The sequence below is a fragment of the Podarcis cretensis genome, assembly GCF_951804945.1.
Source record: "Podarcis cretensis genome assembly, chromosome: 8".
Classification (NCBI taxonomy): Eukaryota; Metazoa; Chordata; class Lepidosauria; order Squamata; family Lacertidae; genus Podarcis; species Podarcis cretensis.
This window is the reverse complement of record NC_137177.1, coordinates 73400334-73426702: the sequence shown is the minus strand read 5'-3', so window position 1 is coordinate 73426702 and position 26369 is coordinate 73400334. Positions and strand designations below refer to the sequence as shown.

General features: G+C 47.6%; 1 protein-coding gene across 1 annotated transcript in view; it reads left to right on the top strand.

Moving 5' to 3' along the window:
* Positions 1-26369, top strand: part of MIB2 (MIB E3 ubiquitin protein ligase 2) — a 73342-nt gene that overhangs the window by 7163 nt on the left and 39810 nt on the right. The window contains exons 2-3 of the mRNA XM_079987394.1: positions 22824-23145; positions 24822-24993. Coding sequence (XP_079843520.1) covers positions 22899-23145; positions 24822-24993 — 419 coding nt within the window. The 5' untranslated portion in view covers positions 22824-22898. The remainder of the gene's footprint in view (positions 1-22823; positions 23146-24821; positions 24994-26369) is intronic.

The window sequence follows — 26369 nt, the reverse complement described above, 5'->3', positions numbered from 1 at the left end:
ACTTCCGTACATCACTATTTAGGAAAATAGGAAGCTGCCTTTACCCTTTGGTCTGTCTATCTACTAGCACCTACACAGACCGTCAGTAGCTGTCTAGGATTTCAGACTCGGGGGACATTTGCAGCCTTACCTGGAGATGCTGGGGATTGAACATGAGATCTTCTGCATGCAAAGTTAACACTCCAACAACCGAGCAACAACTCTTCCCCAAAGATGATAAGGAATTGCAAGCAGTGGGCTGGTAGAGCAGTGACAGAGTGTTCCATCCTGCGTCTGATCATGCTGGTAAAAGATGATTGCAGGCTACTGACTTACTGCCTTATTTGCAAGGCTGTTTTCCTCTATCCATTTATTACAACTTCTGCCACCAACCCATACTTTTTAAAACAAAGCAAAAAACTTGACCCTTCTCCCCAAAGTTTACAGCTGCTACATCTTCTCTGTACATTTGTAGAGGTGCAGGAAGCATGTTGGATGGGGGTCTGGCTTTGGTCAGTTGTCCAACAAGGTTGATTTGATGTGACAGGGAGCATGGAGCTCAAGGTGGACTACATGGTTCTCTCCCCAACAGCACTCCCTTTTTTAAAATCCTCACAAGAACCTTGCAAGGTAGGTTGGGCTGAGAAAAATGGTGAGTGGCGGCCAAGGTCACCCAGTGAGCTTCATGACCAAGTGTCGATTTGAACCTCAGTCTTTCAGGTCCTGGTCCTGCGCTCTTAACCACTATGCTTTGCTGGACTTGAAATTTGCTTTACTGGTTTGCAAGAATCAATGGTTTGGTGTTTTCATCAAGGACATGCCTTTGTCATAGAAGTGTATGGAGTAGATGTGTTTGCTGTTGGTTGCCCTGCTTTTTCCTAAGGGAGGCATTTGCCCTTTACTTTGTTTTCTTGAGGTCTGGGCTCATGAGACGCCTTCGTAACAAAACAATTACGAAGTTTGGTGCTGATGCTGCAAAATGTTAATCCTGGGGCACGGTGCATTTTTCACCATGAACCTGGCTGGGTCGTCTTTGAAGCACCGTGTTGGATAGGGTCCCTTTGCGAGCAAAGCACAGTGGATCGAGAAGTTATTAAATTGCCAAATCAGTGTTTTAAGGAGTCAAATGCGCTGACATGTTTAAAAGAGGGTGGGAGGGAGAGAGGCATTCTCTTTGTCTCTCCCACTTTCCTTGTTAAAAGAATGCATTCATATCCCAAAGCAAAAGTTCAGGGCTTGACAAAAGCTTTGTCACTGATTTGACTTCCTTCCAAAAGCTCTGATGCTTGACCTAAAACGATATTGATCCCTTCTGCTTGTTTTGACGGTGTCAGCTGCTGGGTGTATGACAGCCAGGGTGGAAGCACAGGAGCTGGGGTGCTGCTGTCCACAGTCCAGCTCCCTGCAATTATTGACTTTGATTTGTAAAAAGAACCAAGTTCCTAGCCCATATGATGGCAGAGATGAGCTTGAAAAGTGGGTGATCAGAGAAGACTTCATCTGCTTGCTGGTGGCAGAAGCTTAGGTGGTCTGCGTGACTCTGTGCCTCGCACAAGGAGAATAAAGAACGCAAGCTAGCAAAAATGAAAGCAGAAAGAGACTTTCCAACCTTAGAGGATTGGGAGTTTGGGACAGCTGTGATAGCTCTGTTTTTCAGGGCCCAGGTAGTGAGCTAGTGGCTTTTGAAACTCCAGAGGTGGTTACCAAGAGGAAACAACCACACCCCAGCTTTTTCTTTTATCTGGAACATTCTTCTGATTCCCCCCTCACACACACAACTTGCCACAGGTGACCAGGCCAGTGGCTAATTGCAAGGCTGGGTGGCAAAGCCTAGAAGGGGAGGTGGGGAATGTTGTGCCACCACATTACCCGCCCGATCTTGTCGCCATAGCCTGAGTTGGTACAGACCACTGGCCACATTCCCTTCCAGGGGCCTCATGCTTGTAGTGGGCGGGACCAGAGACAAAAGTGGGTGGGGCAGCAAATGTCAATTTTACAGTAGTTTCCTGACATGCACCTCTGTCCTGCGTCCAAGGACACATTCTAGCCAATCAAAAACATGGCAGTGAGGGAGTGTGGCCTGAAGAGAATCCTGAGGGCCGGACAGAGGGCTGCAGGGGCACATTCAGCCTCTGGGTCAGAGGTTCCCCATGCTTCCTGTGTATACGCAGAGATGTGCTTTTCTTGTTTTCTGCTGCTCCAGAGGGTAGGAACCAGACCAATCAATACGAATTACAAGAAAGGAGATTCCAGCTAACCATTAGGAGTACCTTTCTAGACCGTAAGAGCTTTTCGACTGTGGAATGGATTCCCTCAGAAGGTTGTAGACTCTCCCTCATTGGAGGTTTTCCAACAGTCTTTAGCTGTAATTCCTGTACAGTGGTACCTCGGGTTAAGTACTTAATTCGTTCCGGAGGTCCGTTCTGAAACTGTTCTTAACCTGAAGCACCATAGCTAATGGGGCCTCCTGCTGCCGCCGTGCCGCCGGAGCATGATTTCTGTTCTCATCCTGAAGCAAACTTTTTAACCCGAGGTACTATTTCTGGGTTAGTGGAGTCTGTAACCTGAAGCGTATGTAACCCGAGGTACCACTGTATTGCCGTGGGTTGGACATGATGACCCTTGGGGTCCCTTCCAACTCCACAGTTCTGTGGGTTTTTAATCTGCACAGCGTCACTTCACAATGCAACCTGCACAGAATCTTGCTTAATCGGTTGCCATTAATTTGATTTTAATTAATTTTTATAATGAAATATTTTTAGAATGTGTGATTATTTGATTGTTTGATTATTTGATTATTGTTAGCCGCCCTGAGCCCGGCTTCGGCTGGGGAGGGCGGGATATAAATAAAATTTATTATTATTATTATTATGCTTGTTGATGGGAGGGAGTGATGCTCAATGGGTGTGCTTAAAAGGTGGTGGTGTTGCCAGGACAGTGGTACCCGGAAGTGGTGAGCTTTCCTTATTGAGCTGTACAAAAAGAATCCAAAAGCAGCTAGATCGCAAGGCTGGCTGGCTGGCAATAAGGGATGCACCGATATTGGCTGTGAGGCCTGGAAGACCTTTCCTCACTTGGCCTGGGAGGGCAGAGCCTGGACTGACTCCAGCTGCAAAAGCTGAGGTTGCTGAACAGACTTTTGGGCTGGGGAGTTGCTGTTGGTTTTTTGTATCATCATTTTAGATTCTGTTATGATTTATGTGGAAATTGTTCAGATTGGTCATATATTTTTAATGTTTTGCTTACTGTTTATGACTACAGTGGACGCTCGGGTTGCGAATGTGATCCATGCGGGAAGCACGTTCGCAACCCACAGTGCTGCGCCTGCGCAGCCGAGGAGTCACAATTCAGCACTTATGTGCATGCGCAAAGCATGATTTAGCGTTTCTGCGCAAGCGCTGAAACCCGAAAGTAACCCATTCTGGTACTTCTGGGTTCGGGCCGGTGCGCAACTCGAAGCATCTGTAACCCGAGGTATAACTGTACTTTTCTTGTAGTTATGTGGGGTTTTTAGGTAAGCCGCCTTGAGCATGGTTTGAACTGTGGAAAGTTGGCATGCAAATAAAATGATGTCTGTATGTCTGTCTGCTTCATTCAGCTGACTTTGGCAAGCCTTCGGGAGAAAAGGTTTGCAGCAACTGTAAGCCGTCAGTCCTGCTTGGGACTGCCAGAGACCCTTCTTTATTTTATTTTGAGGAGCATCCATTATTCAGAGAATTCTCTGGTGCCCTGTATTAGATGCCCTTTATTTTTTGAGTTTCCCAGTGTAGCTAGAATTCCGTTTTAATTGCAGAGGCTTTTTTTACAATCAGGAGTGGACATCTGTGGAAAAAAATAAGTTAATGATTTGCGGGATGTGTGTGTGTGTGAAATTGGAGTGTACCTTGTGTGCATTGGATGGGTTTTCTGAAGGACATAGGAAGACCCAATGGCCCATCTAGTTCAGCATCTTGTTCTTACAGTGGTTCATCAGATGCTTCTGCAAAGCCTATAGCCAAGACCTGAGCTCAACAGCAACTCTCCCTGCTTATGATTCACTGTCGACTGGTAATCAGAGGCCTCTTTCCTCCAACAGTAGTGGGAGAAGATGGTCATTGTGGCTAGTGGATTCATATCCTCTATGAATCTGTCTGATTGCTTTTCTAAGACACCTGAGTTTGTGGCCATTTGTACATCTTGCTGGGAGCAAATCCCACAGTTCTCTCTGCTGTGTGAAAAATTCCATTCTGAACCTTTATCTCCTTTCTCAGGCCCATGCCTCATTTTATACACCTCTATCAGGTGTCCCCCCTGCATTCACTTTATTTGATTCTTCCCCCCAAAAAAAGTTGTAGTGTTTCGTCGCTGGTGAGCTGTTCCAACCCGTTGATCATTTCAATCTCCCTTTTCTGAACCTTCTCCAGCTTTTTCTGTCTTGCTAGGGTGTCCCTAGCCAAATCAGCAACTTTTATTTTATTTTTTTGCTGGTGCGACATTATTTTGAGGGGCAAGGGAAATGCGGCCTCATTGCCAAATCTGGCCTTGGACAGACATGTGTCCTTCTGCCAGCTACTTGTTCCTGAGCTTTGTCAACAATGCAAGGCCCTGTTGACTCAGCCTGCGTAGTGCTGGAAGCGACGGTATCTGCTAATATTTATGCGAATGTACCTCTTTCTGCATTTCGGCCACAGGTCAGAGGTTTGCACCCTGGACTAGATAACCACCATGGTCTCTTCTGGCACCGTGATTCTATGAAGGGTGCATTGGTGTCCTTCCCCCCCCCCCTCCACACACACTCAGCTCTCGCCTGTGGCTGCTAGAAGCTGTCAGCATGTGACAGCGGCCACCCCATCCCCCAGGGAATGACTTTGACTGGCCAGCTAAACCAGGTGAGAGTAGCTGGTGGGTCAGACCAATAGTGGGTCCAACGGTGAAGAAGGTAGTTTCTGCATGTGATGTAGAGCAGTGTTTCCCAACCTTGTGCCTCCAGCTGTTTTTGGACTACAATTCCCATCATCCCTTGCCACTGGTCTTGCTAGTCAGGGATGATGGGAGTTGTAGTTCAAAAACAGCTGGAGGCACAAGGTTGGGAAACACTGATGTAGAGGGAAATAAGGGACAGATAGGGCTTGTCTAGGAGAAGGGAAACTTTGACCCTAAAGCTCCGCTCCCTTGCGGGTTGTCTTTGGGAGAAGAAAAGGCTAAGCAGCAAACCCTACACAAATCCGGAGTCCCTAAGACACTTGGACACCTTCTTCCAGCAACTCCTGCAGCCAAGCTAGTGCTCTTCTTTCCTTTGGGACCACATCATCAAGACTGAGAGGGGTGGGTCTTGTCATCTGGGTAGCCCAGGAGTTGCAAGTCAAGGCCCTGAGTTCCCCCATAAAACATCAGTATTTTAGGTTAATGGGTGAATTAAGGTCACAACTTTATTGGTTACAGAATGTGAGTGGTATTGGCTTAGGCATCGGAATTGCACAGACTATATCTGACTCCTACCTGCCATGCAGGAAGTACAGTAAGGGTCAACTAGCAGTAGGGGGAGCCCTGTTAATGTACATCAACTCAAAGCTCCCCCAGGGTCCCAATGGGGTCGTGGCATGGCCCTAGCCCCTACCCGGGCTTCGAACAAGGTCCGCACCTCCGGATCCCTGTGGGGCAGCGGTCCTCAACCTGTGGGTCCCCAGATGTTGTTGGTCTACAACTCCCATCATCCCTGAGCTCTGGCCTTGCCAGCTAGGGGTGATGGGAGTTGTAGTTCAATAACATCTGGGGACCCACAGTTTGAGAAAGGCTGCTGTAGGGGAATACCCTTAAAATGGAGGGGCAGGTAATGGCCACACCTCCCCTCCTCAGAACCAGGTTTTACCAATGCCTAACCGCCACTTGAGCCAAAGGCTCGCTGCCAATACCCTCACAACTGCACAACACCTAATACCCTCAATGACATCGGCCAACCAAACATCATTTCCCCGATTGGAAAGATGTACGCCATTGTCACGGAACAAGGCCTCTTTGCCGAACATAATGGCAGGGTGCGCAATCACCCAGCCCTTCAGCATTTCCACCTTCCATGTCACTGCTCGATTCACGAGTTTCCTGGCCTTATTAGTGGCAGCTGGACAAAGACTGTCCAGGATTGTGCCCCCAGAGGTCACTTCTGTCCGGTTTCACTTCACCCCCAGAGGTGCACTCCTTTCTCTCTTGAGACAGGAGGGGCGTTCGGAGGGCAAAAAGAAATTTAAAAAATGCATTGGTGTTTGTCCTTCCTTTGAAAACTGAAGGTGTAAAGTCCTTGCTTTCCAGCTGTCTGTTTACCCTCTAAACATGGTTGTCCAACTCGATTGTTAAAAGACCTAAAAATGCAACCTCAGGTGTTGGCATATGAGCGTCTCCTTCCCTCCCCCTCTCTTTTGTACTATTTTCTGGCAACAAAAGGTGACCTCATACCTGCCCAGGGTGTCTGCTTTGTTCTGTAAAGGTTAGGAGAATGCAAGATGGGTAACTACAGGGGAAGAAAATGGCAGGTGGTGTTCATGGCCCTAACTCCGTGGTTAGATCATCTGCTTCACATGCAGAAGGTCTCAATTTCATTCCCCAACAACTCCCAGGTAGGGCTGGAAATGCCCCCCCCCCCCGAGAGCTAGTGCTGGTCACTAAGCTAGATGGACCAATGGCCTGACTCAGTATGAACTTCCTATGTTCCTAAAACCCTGTTAAAATGGTTGGGTTGCTGTTGTTTTTTAACAGACCCGCCAGCTACTAACCAGTCAGTTGCATTGACTGGTTTAAAATGGCTCTGCTGTAAAAGCCTTTGGGCCTCTCCTGCCCTCCCCGCTCACATCCTTTATTTTACGGTGTTTTTATTTACATCTCACAACAATGCAGGGCAGTTCAGCATCTCCATAACAAGCCAAAGGGACATTTCACATGCAAAGGAGCAACTAAGGGCAGTAGCTCAGGGGCAAAGCATTTGCCTTGCATGCAGAGTGTCCCGGGTTCGATCCCTGGCGTCTCCAGGTATGGTGGGGAGAATCTCCTGCCTGAAACACTGGCTAGCCTCTGCCTATCAGTGTAGGTAGTACCAAGCTCGATGGACCATAGTGGCCTGATCCTGTGGAAGCAGCTTCCAGGATTCCTGCATTGCCGGGGGTTGGACAAGATGACCCTTGGGGTCCTTTCCAATTTTATGATTCTATGCTCCATCCTTAACTAAAGTGAAATCCACACCACGCATTTTAAGCACATGGCTTCCCCCAGAGAACCCTGGGAATTGTAGTTTAAGGGTGCTGGGAGTTATAGCTTGCAAGGGTGAACGGTTCTTCTCATGATTCTTAGGGGGAAACCCTGTGCTTTAAATATGTGGCCTAGATGTACCCTATGGGCGAGTCCAGGTGGTCACTCTTTTGTGCGTGGTGTTCAATCACATACTGGCAAATTCAGTTTACGCAATTAAAGTTCATTCACGCTCTTGCGTGGCAAGCCCACTTTCTCCCCCCCCCCCATACCCTGGTCCGTTTGCAGTAAGGAAAGTGGTGGGGAAAGCTTTGGGTAGCGTGGAGAAAACAATTGCTCAACACCACATCATCGAATGATGGTTGAAAAAGATTACATTTTTTTATACTGTGTTGATCATACCTTGCTGCTGCAGCTATATTTTTTTTAAAAGGAGGTTTATTGAGCATAGTAAAACAACAATTTTACAGGGAAAGAATAGATTTTGAACCGGTGAACAACTGTAACAAAAATGGTTTTATACAGAGGGAAACTGGAGGAGCTGTCAGAAGCCTAAGAACTTTTTAAAACCGGATGATTGCAAGGAAATAAATCTTTGCCTGAATGGCTTAGGAGCTGGGTGAGCTACAAACTGGAACCAAACTCTCTGCAAAATATATGGCTTATCCCTGTCTAAGGCCACTCACAGAATTCCCGAAAGGCTGTGTGGTGAAAGGAAAGTACTCTGCCTGTACTCAGGTCGTATATTTTTTTTCTTTGCATATTACTACATTTATATTACTGTGGTACCTCGGCTGTTTTGGGACTACAATTCCCATCATCCTTGACCGCTGCTCCTGTTAGCTAGGGATGATGGGAGTTGCAGTCCCAAAACAGCTGAAGGGCCAAATTTGGCTATCACTGTCTAAAGGGTCAGTTTCATTTAGCCCTTAAATGAAGGCTAATGTGTCCCTGGATGATTATATTCATTTACAGTGGTACCTTGGGTTAAGTACTTAATTCGTTCCGGAGGTCTGTTCTTAACCTGAAACTGTTCTTAACCTGAAGCACCACTTTAGCTAATGGGGCCTCCTGCTGCCGCCACGCCGCCAGAGCACGATTTCTGTTCTTATCCTGAAACAAAGTTCTTAACCTGAAGGACTATTTCTGGGTTAGCAGAGTCTGTAACCTGAAGCGTCTGTAACCCGAGGTACCACTGTATCTATCTGCAGAACTTGCACTCTTCCAGGTGCCACTTAATTCCCTTTCCGCGTTTGTAAAAAACCAGCCTATTAGTGTGGCAGCACCTAAACTCTGGAACTCCCTGCCTATTGACACCACTGTGCTCTTTTTGGCGCATGCGAAAAACGTTTTTGTCCCTACAAGCCTACGCAGACATGTGGAATGTGGGTGCCTGTTTCAATCTGTCGTTTTGTATAGCGCCGATTTTATCCTTTGATTGTTGCATTGGGTCGTTTCTGCTGCTCATCTTGCCGTTTTAGTCTCTTTCCAAACCGCTTTGTGCGGCTTCCCTCCCCAATCAGGCGGTGTATAAATTTTGTGGAATGCGTGAAATGAAAACAGGCCTCTTTTGGGAAGCGGGTGGGAGGGGCCAAGTGCCCAAGAGGCGTGGCTAGAGGAGAGGGAAGGGGTGGGGCTATAAGACAAGCACCACCCTCCATCCTGATCTCTCCTCTTCAACCGCTGCTTTAAAAAGGCAAGCTGTGGGTGCAAAACAGAGAAGCGGTCTGCCAGGAAAGGGGCCTGGATAATCGAGCTCTTCCATCTATGGTCTTTGAAGGGAGCGTGTGCCTCCTCGCTGGGTCCAGCCTCCTTTGCAAAAAAAAAAAAAAAGCGAAGGCTGTTTGGCTTGCATGTGTGTGTGTGTCTGTTTAAAGGGCAAGTGACTGCTGCGTTTCTCCTCCTCTTCCCCCTTGCCTCCAGTCATTCAGCTAAAAAAAGGGGGGGGAGAAGCATCTGTATTATGATTCCCCCCCTCTTAAAGCAGCTTCTCCTCCTGGAAAAAGGAGGGCTCCCCACCCCCCACCCCAACCTCCCTTCTTGCAATTGCTGAACGGATTTTGATGCATCCGTGACACTTCTCTTTCTGACAAGCAGCAGCAAACAGGAGGAAGGAGAGAGCTTGCTTGACAGGTCCGGGGATCCGGAGAAGACAGGGTGGCTTGGGCGGGTGCCAGCAACCAGCCAGGAGGACTCGGTGGAGCCTTTAAAATTGCATTGAGGGTCTCTCACACCTCCAGCCTCTCTGTTTATCTCACGACACCTTTGCTGGGTCTAGCCCAGAAATCTGGCAGCTCTTAATGCAGCCCCAGGAAAATAATCCGATTTTGAGGGGCTGGACGGCGTCTGATAGCAGCTGCTGAGCGTTCTCTGGAGACCTCGAAACCGCCACCTCTGGACCTCGAAACCACCATCTCACCCACCCGTTCTGTTGCAACCTGCTTGTGTCAGCCTTGGCTGTAAGCTTACAGAAGAACACTCTGGTACCCAAATGGTAGTATAAACAAAAGCTCAGGATCTCGCTACCCATCTTCTAGTTACTTGGAAATTGCATCTTTTTTCCCCTCCCTATTTTTTTTTAAAGAAGTGCAATTTTTTTATTTTTCACGTGGGCCTCTTAAAGGATGTTGTTGCTGTTTTTTCTTTCTTGATTTGTTCCCATAATTTCCTGCCCCTTTGCAGTTCCAGTCCTGCAAGGATTTTGGGGAGATACTTTTCGGAGAATGGGGTGCAAAATGGACGCACTATGAATGGGGATTTTGCAGCTGCTTCCTTGGGCGTGAATTGTGGTGCCATTGGAGAGACCATAGAGATAAACTCTAAACCATCGGCGAGGAGACAATTTAAATATAGGCGCCATAGTGAAGCAGCACCTGCTGTCCTGCTAACAGATAAACTTCCAGATGTTACTGCTTCAGATTTTTACTAGTACTCCACTGAAGATACCTCCCGACTGATCGTGCAGGTGAGAACGTACGTATCTCACGATTCCACAGGAGCTCAGGGGTGAAGCCTGGAATGCCGCTCCTAGGGAATCTCAGCCTTCATTTTTAAAAGCATCCGTCAAGTTTCTAGCCCTTATTGTTGCAGAGGGCAATGGCAGGGACAATCTCGAAAGCAGGAAATTTTTCGTTTTGTTTCATTTATTTGATTCACAGCATTTACATGCCACTCGATTGTAACAAAGCCTCCAAGCAGTTTACAAAAACTTTTAAAAAGTTGAAGTGGTTAGAAAAAGACAGTTAAAAAAAAAAAAAAAAAACAGGCGTTAATTAAAATTGGCAAATTAAAACCCATGCCCACATTCTACCTGTCTGGAGAGCCTTGCCTGAACAAAAATGTTTTAGGTAAGCACTGGAAAGAGTTCATTGAAGGCGTCTGCCTAATGTCAATAGACAGGGAGTTCCAAAGTGCATGTGCAGCCATACTAAAAATCACTGTCACTTCCTGGTGTGCATACCTTCTTCTCCCCCACCCCAACTCAACTCATGTCCATCATGACTAGCAAAAACATAATTAGCTACACCAGGTAAGAGATAGAAGTTGCTTTAATTTGTGCAGTTTATGCTGGTGTTAATTTTGCATTGATTCCCACAGGAATTGGGGTTTTTGCTTGGCACCGAATTCACTGAGGTAGCACATGGTGTTTACGGTACTGCTGTATGTGAGGAGAGCTGGCTGACGTTTGTGCCCTCGGGATGGTGTTGAAATGCAGGTTGATTGGACCTGAGCAAGGTCAGTGGTGGTCAAGAATGCCAAGAGTCGTAGTACAACAACATCTGGAATGCACTGTGTTGTTCATCGCTGGCAGATGGCTTTGAAGGACCTTTCAAGAGGTGCCTTTTATTTTTTTTGCTGCGACGGGTGAAACATCTTCAGGTCCGTGACTTTACTCTCTCTCCCATTTCCCTGCCATTTCTCTGTTAAAAATCCAGCATGTGACTTGACCGATAAAATATTCTGGGATGTCCCAATTCTTGCTCATCTGGCTCGGTGTCACTTGGCAGCAGTTCTCTAGGACAGAGCCAGTGTTAGAAACTCAGATATATAAGCTAGGTGCCAAATGGCTTCTTAAACCAGGGTTGCAGTCGCCAAAACAGAATGCCTAGTTGCCATTTGGGGCCAGACGGCTCAAAAGCTGTATTTCTCAATACGGCTTCTTTGTTCCGGAACTTCATTCTGATTGTGCAGTTAAAATATAACAGGTAGAATTCTACAGGGTGTGTTGCTAGTGTGTGAAAACGGTCAAGATCCAAGGATCCAGGTGGAGGAGACATCAGGTGCCATCCTGATGCCCGGGCATCAGGTCGCAAGTGGCCAATAAAGGTAAAGGGACCCCTGACCGTTAGGTCCAGTCGCAGACGACTCTGGCGTTGCGGCGCTCATCTCGCTTTAATGGCCGAGGGAGCCGGCGTACAGCTTCCGGGTCATGTGGCCAGCATGACTAAGCCGCTTCTGGCGAACCAGAGCAGCACACAGAAACGCCGTTTACCTTCCCGCCGGAGTGGTACCTATTTATCTACTTGCACTTTGATGTGCTTTCAAACTGCTAGGTTGGCAGGAGCAGGGACCGAGCAACGGGAGCTCACCCCATCATGGGGATTCGAACTGCCGACCTTCTGATTGGCAAGTCCTAGGCTCTGTGGTTTAACCCACAGCGCCACCCGCGTCCCTAAGTGGCCAATAGCCAGGTGCAAAATTTGAATGCTAGGCAGGGAGAGGCAACCTCAGGCCTCGGGGACCAGTGTGGCCCCCAGGCCTCTCTATCTGGCCCTCGGAACTGAGACCACACCCTTTGCGGTCCCTGCTTTGCACCCTGAATGTTTTTGCCTGGCTGGAATGTGTCCGTGAGCTGTGATCATGACTTTTGCCTGGGTGAGAGGATGTGTATGTGTGTAGAAATTAGCCTACGGTCAAAATCCACATTTGTTGCTCCTCCCACTTTGCCCTCTGGCCCTGCCCATCACTGAGAACATGGACCTTGTGCTAAAAAGAGGTCCCTCCTTCCCCACTCCTGCCCTAGGTTCTCAGGTAGAGTCCTTGCTCGTCACCTGTTATCTCAGGGATGGGAAACTTCTGACTCTCCAGACGTCGTTGGACTTCATCAACCTCAGCCAGCGTGGCCAATGGGAGCTGTCGTCTCTACAGTTATCTGGTCCCTCACTCTTCTGCTCCCTGAGATGCTAAAGATCTTCAGGAGAGACTTAAAAGCATTCCTATTCAATGAGGCATTTGATGGCTCAAGCACACTCTCCCTGGCAACCCTGACATCATTATTAATGGTTAGGACAGGTGGCTGTTTTTAGTTGCATCCCGTGCTAGGCCTACACAAGGTAGACCCACTGAAGGGAGTGAACGTGGCCAAGTTAGGTCTGTTAATTTCAATGGATGTCCTTGCTGCAGGACTTAGCTGGACAGAACCCAGTGTTTTTGTTTTTAGTTGTGTTTTGCTGCCTTGGGCTACTTGAGAAGGTAGGTCTGATGAAGGTGATGTCACTTTCTGCGGCTGGAGAACGTTCCTGGTACAGTTGGCCTGAGTCTTGCGAACAGTCAGTTTTATTTGGGGTGTCCTCTGACGAAGAATTGAGAGGGAAGGTCTGAGGAAGGGATATGGAGGGCGGGTGGTTGAGCTTTGCTCTGTCTTCGCAGTGTGGGGGTGCCTCCAGCTGGGTTGCAGTTGTAAGGCTCCTGCTGAACGAAAAGGCCATGAGCATGGTGCCTTTATCCTCTTCTCTCCCTTCAACCCTCCCCCCCCCCCGGCCTCCACCCCAGCTTGGCTTTCCCAAGTGCATAGTTCAGTCATGGAATTTGATCCCGCAGGAGGCCTGATGGTTATCATATATGAGAGGCCCCATCTTTATTGGCATTCCGCCGGCTCCTGAAGACACAGCTGCTTAGGCAAGCATTCCCCTTGCACCAAACCTCTGGTTTAATTGACTTTTCAATCGCTCGTTTTATTCTCTATAGGCGACTTGCGCTTGGGTTACGTTCTGGGGATAGTGTCTAAAGCCCAAATTGCATATGGTCGAAAAATGTCGGATTCAGTTGTGGGTGGGGTTGCCAAAGTGTTTTCCCCCCCCGAAAGCTTGCCCCCTTCCTGGCCCCCTTTAAATTTTTAAATTTTCTTGCCAAGCGCGTAAAGCTGAATAATGCGTACAAGTTAAATGCGCATAACTTTCGAGGTACCTGTACAGTGGTACCTCTGGTTACGAATTTAATTCGTTCTGGAGGTCCATTCTTAACCTGAAACGGTTCTAAACCTGAGGTACCACTTTAGCTAATGGGGCCTCCCGCTGCCACCGGGCCGCCGGTGTTCGATTTCTGTTCTCATCCTGAAGTAAAGTTCTTAACACGAGGTACTACTTCTGGGTTAGCGGAGTCTGTAACCCGAAGTGTTTGTAACCTGAGGTACCACTGTGTTCCAATTCAGGATGTTTTAAAGCCCTGGTGGATTTGTTGTTGCATATTTTAAATTTCAGTTTCAAACTGGTTTTTAACATTGTGTTTGACGCAGCGCGTAATTAAACTGCAGAACTCGCTGCCGCAGGAAGTGGTGGTGTCCACCAGGTCGGATGGCCTTAAAAGAGGGTTGGACAGGTTCATGGAGGAGGCTATCCAAGGCTACTAGCCATAATGGCTATGCTCAGCCTCCACAGCCAGAGGAAGTATGCCTCTGAATACCAGTTGCTAGGAACCACAAGAGGGGAGAATTGCTGTCATGCTCAGATCCTGCTGGTGGGCTTCCCACTGGCATCTGGTCAGCCACCTGCCCTGTGACCTTAGGGCAGGTAGAAATAATAACTGCTACTACTGCTCTATCTTACCGTCTTCTTTCTGTTAGTCCATGGCATGGGTAGGCAAACTAAGGCCTGGGGGCCAGATCCGGCCCAATCGCCTTCTCAATCTAGCCCATGGACGGTCCGGGAATCAGCATGTTTTTACATGAGTAGAATGTGTCCTTTTATTTAAAATGCGTCTCTGGGTTATTTGTGGGGCATAGGAATTAATTCCTTTTTTTCTCCAAATTATAGTCTGCACCCCCCCGCCCCCCCCTGCCAAGGTCTGAGGGACAGTGGACCGGCCCCATGCTGAAAAAGTTTGCTGACCATGGGGATGGTCCATGGGGATGGGGCAGGAACACCAAAGCTGCGTTTCCAGTAGAGTATGCGTGTGGAATCTTTGTTCCCTCCAGAAGTTGCTGAACTACAATTCCCAACATTCCTTGCCATTGGTCATGCTGGCTAGAGCAGATGGAAACTAGAGTTTAGCAGCATCAGGAGGTGGAACCAGAGTTTCCCCACACCTGCAATGGAGTACACAGTGTAGGTTTGGGTATGGAAAGGGGGTTCCTACTGGTCTCTAGCTCTTGTTTTTGTTATTTAAGAACAGGTTTTAAAAGCAAGCTTCTAGCCCTCATGGCTGTGTTGAGAATTCAGCTTTTGCTTTGAAGTTTGATTGTTTGAGCATGGAACTCTAAATCACTTTACCTTCAGGTACACAGAGTGTTTTTCAAGCCTGTTGCATCAGTATGTACAAAATTTGACGTCAGCGTGGGGAAACCTTTGGCCCTACAGTTATTGCGGAACTACAACTCCCATGAACACCCAGCAAGCATAGCCAATGGCCTTGGAACATGGGAGCTGTTGTTCAGCGACATCGAGAGGGCCAAAGGTTCCTCGCATCTGCTCTACATTGAACACTCTTTCCTTTTCCTTCCCAAATCCACCCAAGTGTTTGCAAATAGCAGTTGGCACTTTATTGACATCAGGCGAGAGTCTGGGTGCTTCGAGGGTCACTTACACTCAGCCTCGCCTTCCTTGCAAGATTGTTGTGATGATAAAATCGGGGGGGGGGGGGGTCAGTGTGAGTAGAGAACCACATCCATTTCCTTGAGTTCCTTGGAAAAGAAACAGGATATAATTGTAATAATTTTTATGGCGCTCTCCCCAAGGAGTCTAGCCTAATGCTGAAAATAATAAATACCTTGTTTTATTTCCCCCAGGCTTTTAGTCTGTGATGGAAACTGCTTTTAATTGCTAGTGTTTATTCACCTCCTTATTTTATTATTGGGTTTTCGTTGTTTTGTGAATCGCTCCCAAAATGTGTGCTCCTCCCTCCCCAACCTCTTTTTTTTTTTTTTTTTTTTTACATTGACATAAATGGATAAAATAAAACCACGTGAGTAATTTAGGGAGACAAGACTGTCCCCATTCAGCTCTTTATCTTGCAGCTATGAATATTTGCATGGTGCAGGAAAAGTGACTAGGGAGAAGTTTTTCTCCTTCGCTCGTAGTACTGGGAACTCGGAGCCATCCAGTGAAGCCCTTGGGTGGCTTTAAAAGGGGGTTAGATACCGCATTTTCTGTTCCATAAGATGCACTTTTTTCCTCCTAAAAAGTAAGGGGAAATGGAGTGAATGGCGCTGCGCAGAGAGGGCCACCTGAACCTCCCTGGGTTGTTGTGAGGTTGTTCTGTGATAGTAGCCCCCTGAGCAACTTGAGAAACAGACAGGAGAACATTATTCTTGTTTTCCCTCTTCAGTCAGTCTTGGATTCCATCAGTGCCCAAACCATGTGCCTCTGTCTTTCCAAACGGCCAGATGATCCCATTTTTTTCCTGGGGCTTTCTGTGAGAGAATGAAATCCAGGCACTAATGCCTGTTAAAATGCTTCTACTGTTCACTTGCAAAATCAAGCTTTTGAAAAGAGGCTTTACAGAAATAAAAGATTCAGAATATTTTTTTTCTTGTTTTCCTCCTCTAAAAACTAGGTGCGTCTTATGCTCGGGTGCGTCTTATGTGGCGAAAAATACGGTAAATTCACAGAGGATATGACCATCAGTAGCTTCTAGTCATGATGGCGCTCTGTTCTACCTCTCCAGTGTCAGAGACAACAAACAGACAGTTGCTGAGAATAACAAGCGAGGGCTGTTGCCGTTGTGCTTGGGCGCTGCTTGTGGGCTTCACATAGTCATCTGGTTGGCCGCTGCGAGAACAGGATGCTGGACTAGATGGGCCGCTGGCTGGATCCAACAGGACTTGGTCTAATGCGGAGGAAAAAGTTGGGAAATGTACAAAATGGGCAGCTTCAAAAAAGTGATGGTGGTGGTGGAGAGGAATGCACAACGGTTTCTTTAACCATAACCTTGTCAAGCATTGGCAGAGCTCTGAAGTGACTGGAAGCCTCAGCCAGCTGCCCAGCTGGTACAATGCATTTCCTGGGTTATGTTTGACAAAAACAGCAGGAGAGTGTGTGTGTGCCTGAGAGGGAGAGAGAGGGGTGGGTGGGGGGAGTTTCAGGCTAGCTGTGAACAGAATTAACTCCATGTGTTTTAACAAAGTGATAGCTGGAATGTTTAGAAAGTGTGTGTGTGTGTGTGTGTTTTGGTGGGGAGATCTGGGCCATCTCCTTGCCTATTTCTCACTTCTCCGCCCCAAAGCTGGGTTATGTAAGGCTTCATTTGGCATTCAAGGGACATCACCAGACAGAGGGAAGGAGAAAATGCCCATTTTTCGTCTTCAAATTAAGTGCCCAGGAGATGTCTGGATTCTATGATTCCATGAGGAATTCTCAGATAATGTTGGAACGCTACCAGCCTCATATCCCAAGTTGCTCAGGAATTTTATGGAACAAAGAAACAATTAAAAAAAAATCAGTGGGTAAAATCAGGGCAGTTAGGAAGGTTAAGTCTGCCATCTTGATTCAGAATGGCATCCAATTGCATCCAAACATAGGTGACAACTTCCTTCTTGACCTCTGGGGAAGTCATGCAAAATGTGGTTACAATATGCTAGTAAAGGTAAAGGGTAAAGGGACCCCTGACCATTAGGCCCAGTTGTGACCGACTCTGGGGTTGCGACGCTCATCTCGCTTTATTGGCCGAGGGAGCCGGTGTACAGCTTCTGGGTCATGTGGCCAGCATGACTAAGCCGCTTCTGGCGAACCAGAGCAGTGCACGGAAACGCCGTTTACCTTCCCGCCAGAGCGGTACCTATTTATCTACTTGCACTTTGACGTGCTTTCGAACTGCTAGGTTGGCAGGACCAGGGATCGAACAACGGGAGCTCACCCCGTCGTGGGGATTCGAACCACCGACCTTCTGATTGGCAAGCCCACAGCGCCACCCGTATCCCTCTATGCTAAGAGGTGCCAAATGCATAGTAAACAAATGTCCCAAAATTTAATGTAGATAGGATTCTGTCTTATACACATCGGGTTCCAGACAAGGGTCGTTACTGGGACCTCCTGTGTGCTGATCTATCCCTGAGCTACAGCTCTCTGCTGTCGGCCTCTAATATAACTACATCAGCAGAGAATTTGCCCTGGTTTGCAGAAAGTCACCTGGTGCCGTCTAGATGTTTTGGACTACAACTCCCATCCTCCAGCTAGCCAGCATACATGTTGCGCCCTGTGGCTGCTGGGAGCTGCAGTCAAAAACTTGATGACGCAATTCCCCTGTGAGGAAATGTTTGCACATTTTGGGACTTTTCAGTTTGAAGAAAAAATGAGGAAGAGGTGACATGATAGAAGTTCATACAGTAATATGATGTTTGGCATGAGGAAAGGGTTTTTCCCTCTCTCGCAACACTAGAATGCATGGACATGCAGTGAAGGTTAAACTATGGAACTCAATCTCAAGCTCTCAAACTCTTTCTTTCTTTTCTCTTTCTTTTTAAAAAGCATGCTTTATAGCAATCTGAAGATTTTGAAAATTCTCCTTGACTTGGGATCTTCTGATAAAAGAGTGGTATATAAATTGATGGATTGAATAATATAATGTGTTTTTATATCTTCTGTGTCAGATCTAAGCTCCCACACCCAGGCCTGGGCACCCTGCGTGATGTAATGGGAAAGAACCAGGGTTTTCTCTGGTTGTGTCGAAATGCCATCTGCCATTCTTCCTGGCCCTCCCCCCTCCTTTCCCCTCATCGCAGACATTCAGCCTCCTCTACTATCAAAGAACAATGCGTGGGAATTTTTTTGCAAAAACGCTACGTATCACATTGGTGCTAATAATAATATTTTCAATTGAAAATGTCAACTTATTTTTAGCCCCTTCCAAACATCGTACAATGCACTGACCTCCCTGCCCGCTCCCTTTCTAAATATGATGTCTAGGTTACATATCCACTCCTATTTTTTTGTAACTGTCTACTAATCCCTTTTAATTGAGACTGACAGACATAATCCCCTTAAGGCAAGGATTTTAATTGTTCTTTCAGTTGAAAGTGCTCCTCCTACCCCCCCCCCCTTTCGTAATCGGTCTGCCTGTGATGTCTGAAGCATGACACATTTGGTTGTGATGCGGTTGGATCCCTGAATAGCCATGCTGGTATATTTAAATTTTTCTTCCTCTCATGTGAGAAGGTATCTATCTATTTTTAACTGTCTGGTTTCTTTAGCTGTTCCTTTGGCTCCCGAGACGTCTTTTGACTTATTTAGCCAGTGTGGTTAGAATCCAGCACTCTATCCCAGAGACAGTAACCTACCTCCCAGAGTTGTTGTGCGGATAAGATGAGAAGGGTTGTGGGCGGGCGGGGGGGGGGGAGCATATATGCCACCTTGAACTCCTCGGATAGAAATCAAATAAATTTATTATATGAACACGTTGCAGTGGGATTCTTTTCTAGCTACTTGTTAAGAGTTTTGACTTCAGACTGAGGAGACCTGCGTTTAAATCTCCCGTCGGCTCCGAAAATCTGGTAGAGCTCATGGTTTTGCACACAGAATGGTGTGGAAACCTCTCAGAGCTTGAGAGCCGTATTCCTCTCTGGGCCACCTTCTGGGGGCCACATGCCAGAGGTGGGCAGGGCCAGAGGCAAAAGTGGGTGGAGCAACAAATGTAAATGTTGCTTTTTGTACAGGAGGGTACTTCTACACACACAGGTGCATGCACCTCCCTATCCAGGCAACCATGATCCGAGTTCAAGGGCACATTCCAGCCAGGCAAAAACACACAAGGGGGGAGCAAAGCCAGTCTGGTGAGTGGTGTGTCTGAGTGACAGGTGGTGCAGGTCAGAAAGAGAGAGCTACTAGCTACACCCCCAAATCTCCTTGAAGGGTTCATTGATTTTTTTAAAAGTGTATATGGCCACATTCACACCATACTTTTAGAGCTCTATGGTACCACTTTAAACTATCATGGCTTCCCTCAAGGAATTCTAGGAGCTGTAGTTTTTTTTAAAAGGGGGGTTCTAACAACTACCAGCATCTCTGGTTGGACATGGTAAGAAGACTCCATGGAGTGCTGGACCGATCCAACAGGACTCTCCTTATGTAACGTCATATTCCCCTGTTGCTAGGCAACCACAAAGCACATCTTCCAGGGCCAACGAAAGCATCCATCACCCATGGCTGTATCTAGACTCCACCACATGTGGAGGTGGGACATCTCTCTAGGTGGGTGCCTTTTCACCTGAAGTGTAGAAGTCATGCGCTTAAACTCCAGGGAAGATGCCCTTTCTTAACCATGAGAGGACATTATCTATGGAGCAAGAGGCCTAGGGGAGCCATGGAATCGCTTTTCTGGGCGGCTTTCGAGAAAAGGTTAGGAAGCCGGGCTTGAGACGGAATGTATTTCGCTTTCTGTTTTCTCCTCTTCTAAGAACCTTGTAGTCTCTGAACGCACAGGCGTTTGCCAAAGGACTCGCCAAAATAACTGTCGCTCAGCACTGAAACTGAGTTCTGATATCTGCTCATCAATGGTGTTTTTTTTTACTAGAATAACCTAAAAGGAGCCATTGCTAGATCAGGCCAAAGGTCCATTTAGACCCCCCCCCCATCCTGTTCTCACAGCAGCCAACCTGAGGCCTACGCAGAAAGCCCGTGAAGCAGGGACCTGCAATGTTCTGTGGTATCTTTCATTTTGATAACTGGCATACCATTAGTGGTATCTAACATTTTGATAGCTCCAGAGACAGAAAACATCCACGCCATACATTTAAAGCACTGTGGTACCACTTTAAACAGTTGTGGTTTACCACAAAGAATCCTGGGAGCTGGTGTTTGTTTGTTTGTTTGTAAAGGGTGGTGAGAGTTGTTGGGAAGACCCCCTATTTCCCCTTCACAGAGCTAGTCCTACGCAGAGTAGATCCACTGAAGTCAAGCCTGAGAGTTGACCCGCTGATATTGATGGGGCCAAGTTAGCTGAGTCCATTATCTTCAATGAATCTGCTCTGAGCAGGGCTAGCACTGGACGCAACATACAAAGAAAGGGCTGTGCTGTTAATCTTTCCAGCATTTGCCACACAATTTTGACAGGCATCAAATATTAAGGCCCCATTCGCACCAGAGAACTGTGGCACCACTTTAAACAGCCTTGGCTACACCTCAAAGAATTCTGGGAATTATAGTTTAAGGGTGCTGAGGGTTGTTAGGCGACCCAGTTCCCCTCACAGAGCTACAATTCCCGTAGCTCCCTGTTGACTGCTGAACCACTTTTAAGAGCTGTTCACTTTCTGAGGGGTATAGGGGGTCCCCTGACAACTCTCAGTACCTTTAACTACAACTCCCAGAATCCTTTTGGGGGAAGGCATGACTGTTTAAAGTAGTATGATTAGTCCCCTATCATACAAAGTCAAGGCTTCCCCCAAATCATCCTGAGAACTGCAGTCTGTTGAACCACTCAGGGAATTACTGTGCTATGATTCTGCTTTAAATATATAGTACAAATGGGGCCTCAGTTGGAGACAACCCTGTGTTTTTGCCCAGAAATTAAAGCTGCTGTTTTCAATGAGGCTTGCTTGCTAAGTAAGTGTGCTTTGTGTTGCAGACTTTTTTGCATGTATAAAATTGGAGTGTTTTGTCAAAAGCTTATTTATTTTGTACTATTGTTACATTCATTATTACATCTTACATCCCTCTCTTTACTACAGTGAGCTCAAGGCAGCGTATATGGTTCCCCCTCCCCATTTTATCCTCACAACAGCCCTGTGAGGTGGGTTAGATTAAGGGGCAGTGACTGGCCCAATATTGGCCTCGTGAGCTTCATGGCTGACTGGAGAATTTGGACCCTGGTCTCCCAGGTCCTAGTCCATTCAAAGTGTGAGTGGCAGAGCTGGACATGTCATCCTGTGTTAAATATTTGTGAATATTTGTTTGAGCTATATAACATAAAGGGGAGTATGTCTGTTCGAAGCCAATAGGAGACTGGCTTTAGCTCTGAATGCGACAGCAGCTTTGATCTTAAAATAAATAAATTTGTGACCTTTCCTAATTTATTTCAGAGTCCTTGAACCAATGAATTTCCCATTGCTTTTAATTCATGGCGCTCTACTTGTGTGTTTAAAGAGGATCCATTTTCTACTTCATCTGTCATGGGCTGCCCTTGACTTGTTAAGTGTTTGATGGTGTGTTTGAGATGCGGCTTTGTGTTCTTTTCATTAATGCAAATGGGGTGAGAAGCGTTCATTGTCTCCTGTGCAAGTATTTTTAGTTCCTGATCTAATTTTAGGCCTTGTCATCAGAAAGAGAAGAGAGAGGGACTGTGTCAGAAATTCATATGTGCTTTTTTTAAAGCTTCCTTCTGTTTTGAAACTTCTCTGTAAAAGGGTGGGTGGAGGGGGTGATCAGAACTGTGTGTGAGGGCTGCTGCTTCCTGGGTTGCCCAAGTGTCATCTGAGATTTATATTGACCACATAAACCTGAAACCAGCAGTTTGGGGCCTACTGGTGATCTTCTTATGCTCTTAGTCATTCTGTTCCCCTTGACTGGTTTTAAATGAAGCAAATTTCAGAGGAGGAGGAGGAGGAGGAGACTGTCCATAGCTACTAGCCACATTGGCTGTGTTCTGCCTCCACTATCAGATACACTGTGCATCTGAAAACCAGTTTCTGAGAATTGCAAGTGTGGAGAATTGCTGTTGCACTCAGGTCCTTTTAACATGCTTCCCATTGGGGCTTCTGTCTGGCCACTGTGAGAACAGGATGCTGGACTAGTTAGTCCACTTGACTTGATCTTATGACATCTGGAGAATGATGCCCCTGTTAGAATACATGAGAGCAAAGAAGAACAATATAGGCCCACTTGGTGCATAGTAAGGTAAAGGTAAAGGGACCCCTGACCATTAGGTCCAGTTGTGGCCAACTCTGGGGTTGCGGCACTCATCTCGCTTTATTCGCCAAGGGAGCCGGTGTACAGCTTCCGGTTCAGGTGGCCAGCATGACTAAGCCACTTCTGGCGAACCAGAGCAGTGCACGGAAATGCCGTTTACCTTCCCGCCGGAGCAGTACCTATTTATCTACTTGCACTTTGATGTGCTTTTGAACTGCTAGGTTGGCAGGAGCAGGGACCGAGCAACGGGAGCTCACCCCATTGTGGGGATTCGAACTGCCGACCTTCTGATCGGCAAGTCCTAGGCTCTGTGGTTTAACCCACAGCGCCACCCATGTCCTACCACGTGTCTTATGCCACTTGGTGCATAAGAGGCACCAACTGGCCTTCCAGATATTGCTGAACCACAATTCCCTATTGCCCATGTTTGCCGGGCCAGATGGGAGTTGTAGTTCAGCAAATCCCAGAAGACTATAGTTTCACCCACACACCTGGTGCATAGCAGCCACACTGCCTTAATCTTCCCAGCATGCTTTTTGAACCCATGCGTGGTTTTTTTTCCATCTCCCCACTCCCCAGGTTTCATCAATGCTTTGCCCTCTGTGCTGTGAGCCGGCCGTCCGGCCGTCAACTTGAGGTTGCCTGCGCCGGGCGATGGACTTTGACCCCTACGCAAGCATGCAGGTTGGAATGCGGGTGGTCCGTGGGGTGGACTGGAAATGGAGCAACCAAGACAACGGCGAAGGGAATGTCGGGACGGTGGTAGAGATCGGTCGGCAGGGCAGCCCAACCACCCCAGATAAGACTGTGGTGGTCCAGTGGGACCAAGGAACTCGCACCAACTACCGGACTGGGTTTCAGGGAGCGTACGATCTTCTTCTGTACGATAATGCACAAATAGGTAAGTAAGTAACACAGGAAGCTGCCTTATAATGAATTAAGCCACTTGTCCATCTGTGTCAGTACTATCTACACCAGTGGGCCTCCAACTTTTTTCCTCTGGGCCACATTTTCAGAATAAAAATTTCCTTGCCCTCATTTTTTTTATTGATAAGAAATACATTGGAAAACAAAAAGTAGCAGCTCCTGGCAGGCTTTGATTTGTAATGGAACACAGGTACTTTATCATATGATAACGGGACATCCAGAAAGTAAAAAACAAGGCGGATACATAAGAACATGAATCATTCCCAACATGTAATATTGATTGCCCTTGAACCTTTCTGCCACACTTGCCATCCTCTCCTGCCACACGCTTTTGAGAACCGCTGGTCTACACTGACTTGCTCTCCAGAGTTTCAGGCAGGTGACATTTCCACCTCTCCCTGGAGATGCCGGGATTGGAACCTGGGACTTTCTGCACTCAAGGCAGATGCTCTTGCACAGAGCTGCGGCCTTTTCTCGGAACCTAGGAATCTGCATCGCTGAGCCACACCAAGCATTCATCCAGCATTGTCTGCACCAGTCAGAGTAAAGAACCTGTGGCCTTCCCCTGGTTGTTGGACTGTTGTAACTCCCAACTGGCGATGTTGCTGGCTGGTGACTTGAAAAGCCACAGTTTACCCCCCCCCCCCCGGCTGATCTACACTGGCTGGCTTTGGAGAAGGGTCCTTCCCTGGAATGATTTGAGGATCCTGGGTGCCCATGCATTATTTCAGACACCTCTAACATAGGGTTACCAGACATCCCCTGTTTCCAGGGGACAGTCCCCGGATTTGTGAATAAGTCCCTGGACAAATTCCATCCCCAGAATGTCCCCAGATTTCATCTAATGTCGCTAGGAAACGCAGTAGCGGCAGTCTCAGCAGCCCGGAGCAGTTGGCTCTGGCTGGCTTCCGGGCTGCCTCCACCTTCCCTGACCCCAGCAACTAAGCTGTGAAGGGAGGCTTCATGCTGCCTATCAGAACAGCCTCCCAACTCCTACTTGCATGCAAGCGGGAGCGGGGCGGGGATCTCTCAGCTGTGAAGGGAGGCTTCACGCTGCCTATCCGAGCTTGTGTGCAAGCAGGAGGGGGCAGGGATCTCTCAGTTAGGCAATAGGAAGCCTTGCTTCCCAGCTGAGGGATCCCACCCCCTCCTGCTTGCATGCAAGTAGGAAGGGGATTGGGGCTGTTTTGATGGGAAGGGAGGCATTGTGCTGCCCGAGCCTTGCCGCCACCACTCTCCGCCCTCCTTCTCCACCTTCCTGCCTGACCCACTGTGAACCGCTTCCCCACCACCGAAGAACTAAGAACTCAGGGGCTGCCCAGGTTCATGGAGAAAGGAGATAGAAGCCTCAGAGGAAGGGGAAACATGGCGGTTGAGGTCAAGGCGGCGGTCGCCCCTCTGCCACCGCCATCGCTGCAGCATCAATGTCCCAAACATGTAGTATGTATATATGTATGTAATTAAAGTGTCCCCAGATTCATTGAAAAAAATCTGATAACCTTACTCTAACACACACACTCTCCTGCTTACTGAAAGCCGCACGTGTTAATAAACTTTCTTCCATAAGGGAGTTTCTCTAACCCCTTTGATCTCTTTGGTTGCTGAAGCTGCTGATGGCGACTCTCGCCTCTTTCTTTCTCTCTCAATTAGGCGTCCGCCACCCCAACATCATCTGCGACTGCTGCAAGAAACACGGGATCCGTGGGATGCGGTGGAAATGCAAGGTCTGCTTCGATTACGACTTGTGTATGCAGTGCTACATGAACAACAAGCATGACCTCTCCCACGCCTTTGAGCGCTACGAAACTGCTCACTCGCAGCCGTAAGTGATAGAATCTGAGATTTGTTGGGTTGGAAAGGGGTGCCAAGGGTCACCTAGTCCAACCCCCTGACACTTGCACATACCCCCGGTGTACATTGTCTGTAAGCAAAAGAAATGTTAATATATAGAGAGATAGATAACAAGAGGGTGACGTGTTCTTTCTTTTTAGGGCTCGATTCTATCCATACTTGTTTTGCTTCAAGGGGTGGGATATTGGAAACTGGAAACTGGAAACTGGCAAGCCAAGTATGGCATGTGGTATGATGCTGGAAATCTCTTGGGCACATGTCCAGTGATATATATTACTTTTGGTTTACCGTATTTTTCCCTCTATAACACGCAGATTTTTTCTCCTAAAAAGTAAGGGGAAATGTCTGTGTGTGTTATTGAGCGAATGTGTGGTCCCTGGAGCTGACAGGCGCGAGTGAAGGCAAAAATCAGGCAAATATCAAATCGTCCGGAGAAGGGAAGCTTTGAAAAGAGGAAGCTGCTGCTTTCCTGCATTCTGCCTCAGGGTCTTACTGCCCACCCGCTTCTGTTTCCTTACTGTGTTTGCTCAAACGGAACAAAGAGCAGAGAAAACCCCTCCCCTACAGGCAAGCAGAGGGGAAAGCAGAGCGTCCTTCCTTCTAACTCCTCTCCGTGCGTCTAGGGACTCGCAGGCAACATGCAGGTGGGGGGGGGAGTGAGAGAGAGAGAGAGAGCTGGCTGGCTTGGGTGGGTGCGTGGGGGGAACTTTTGCCTTCCTTTCCTCCCTCCGGTAAAACCCCTCTCCTGCATTCTTAGCCAGCTGCTTCTCTGCACACCCCTCTCGGTGCTCCTTGTCCCTTCTATATTTTTCCTTCCCTCCCCACTTAAAACGTGGTTCCAATCACGGATCCACATGGATCCTCAGGATCTTTGCATTGAGTCACCCCAAATTCACCATCAGATCACATAGCAATGATCTGATGCAAAAACAGGGCTGCAATGGTGCAAAAACGTGGTTACAAAGCACGGATCCACATGGATCCTCAGGATCTTTGCATTGGGTCACCCCAAATTCACCATCAGATCACATAGCAATGATATGATGCAAAAACAGGGCTGCAATGGTGCAAAAACGTGGTTACAAAGCACGGATCCACATGGATCCTCAGGATCTTTGCATTGGGTCACCCCAAATTCACCATCAGATCACATAGCAATGATGTGATGCAAAAACAGGGCTGCAATGGTGCAAAAACGTGGTTACAAAGCATGGATCCACATGGATCCTCAGGATCTTTGCATTGGGCTACCCCAAACGCACCGTCAAATCACATGTCTGTGGCCGCAGCATGAAGCACAAAAATGATACATCCACTGTTTCATTCAGAATTTTTTTTTCTTGTTTT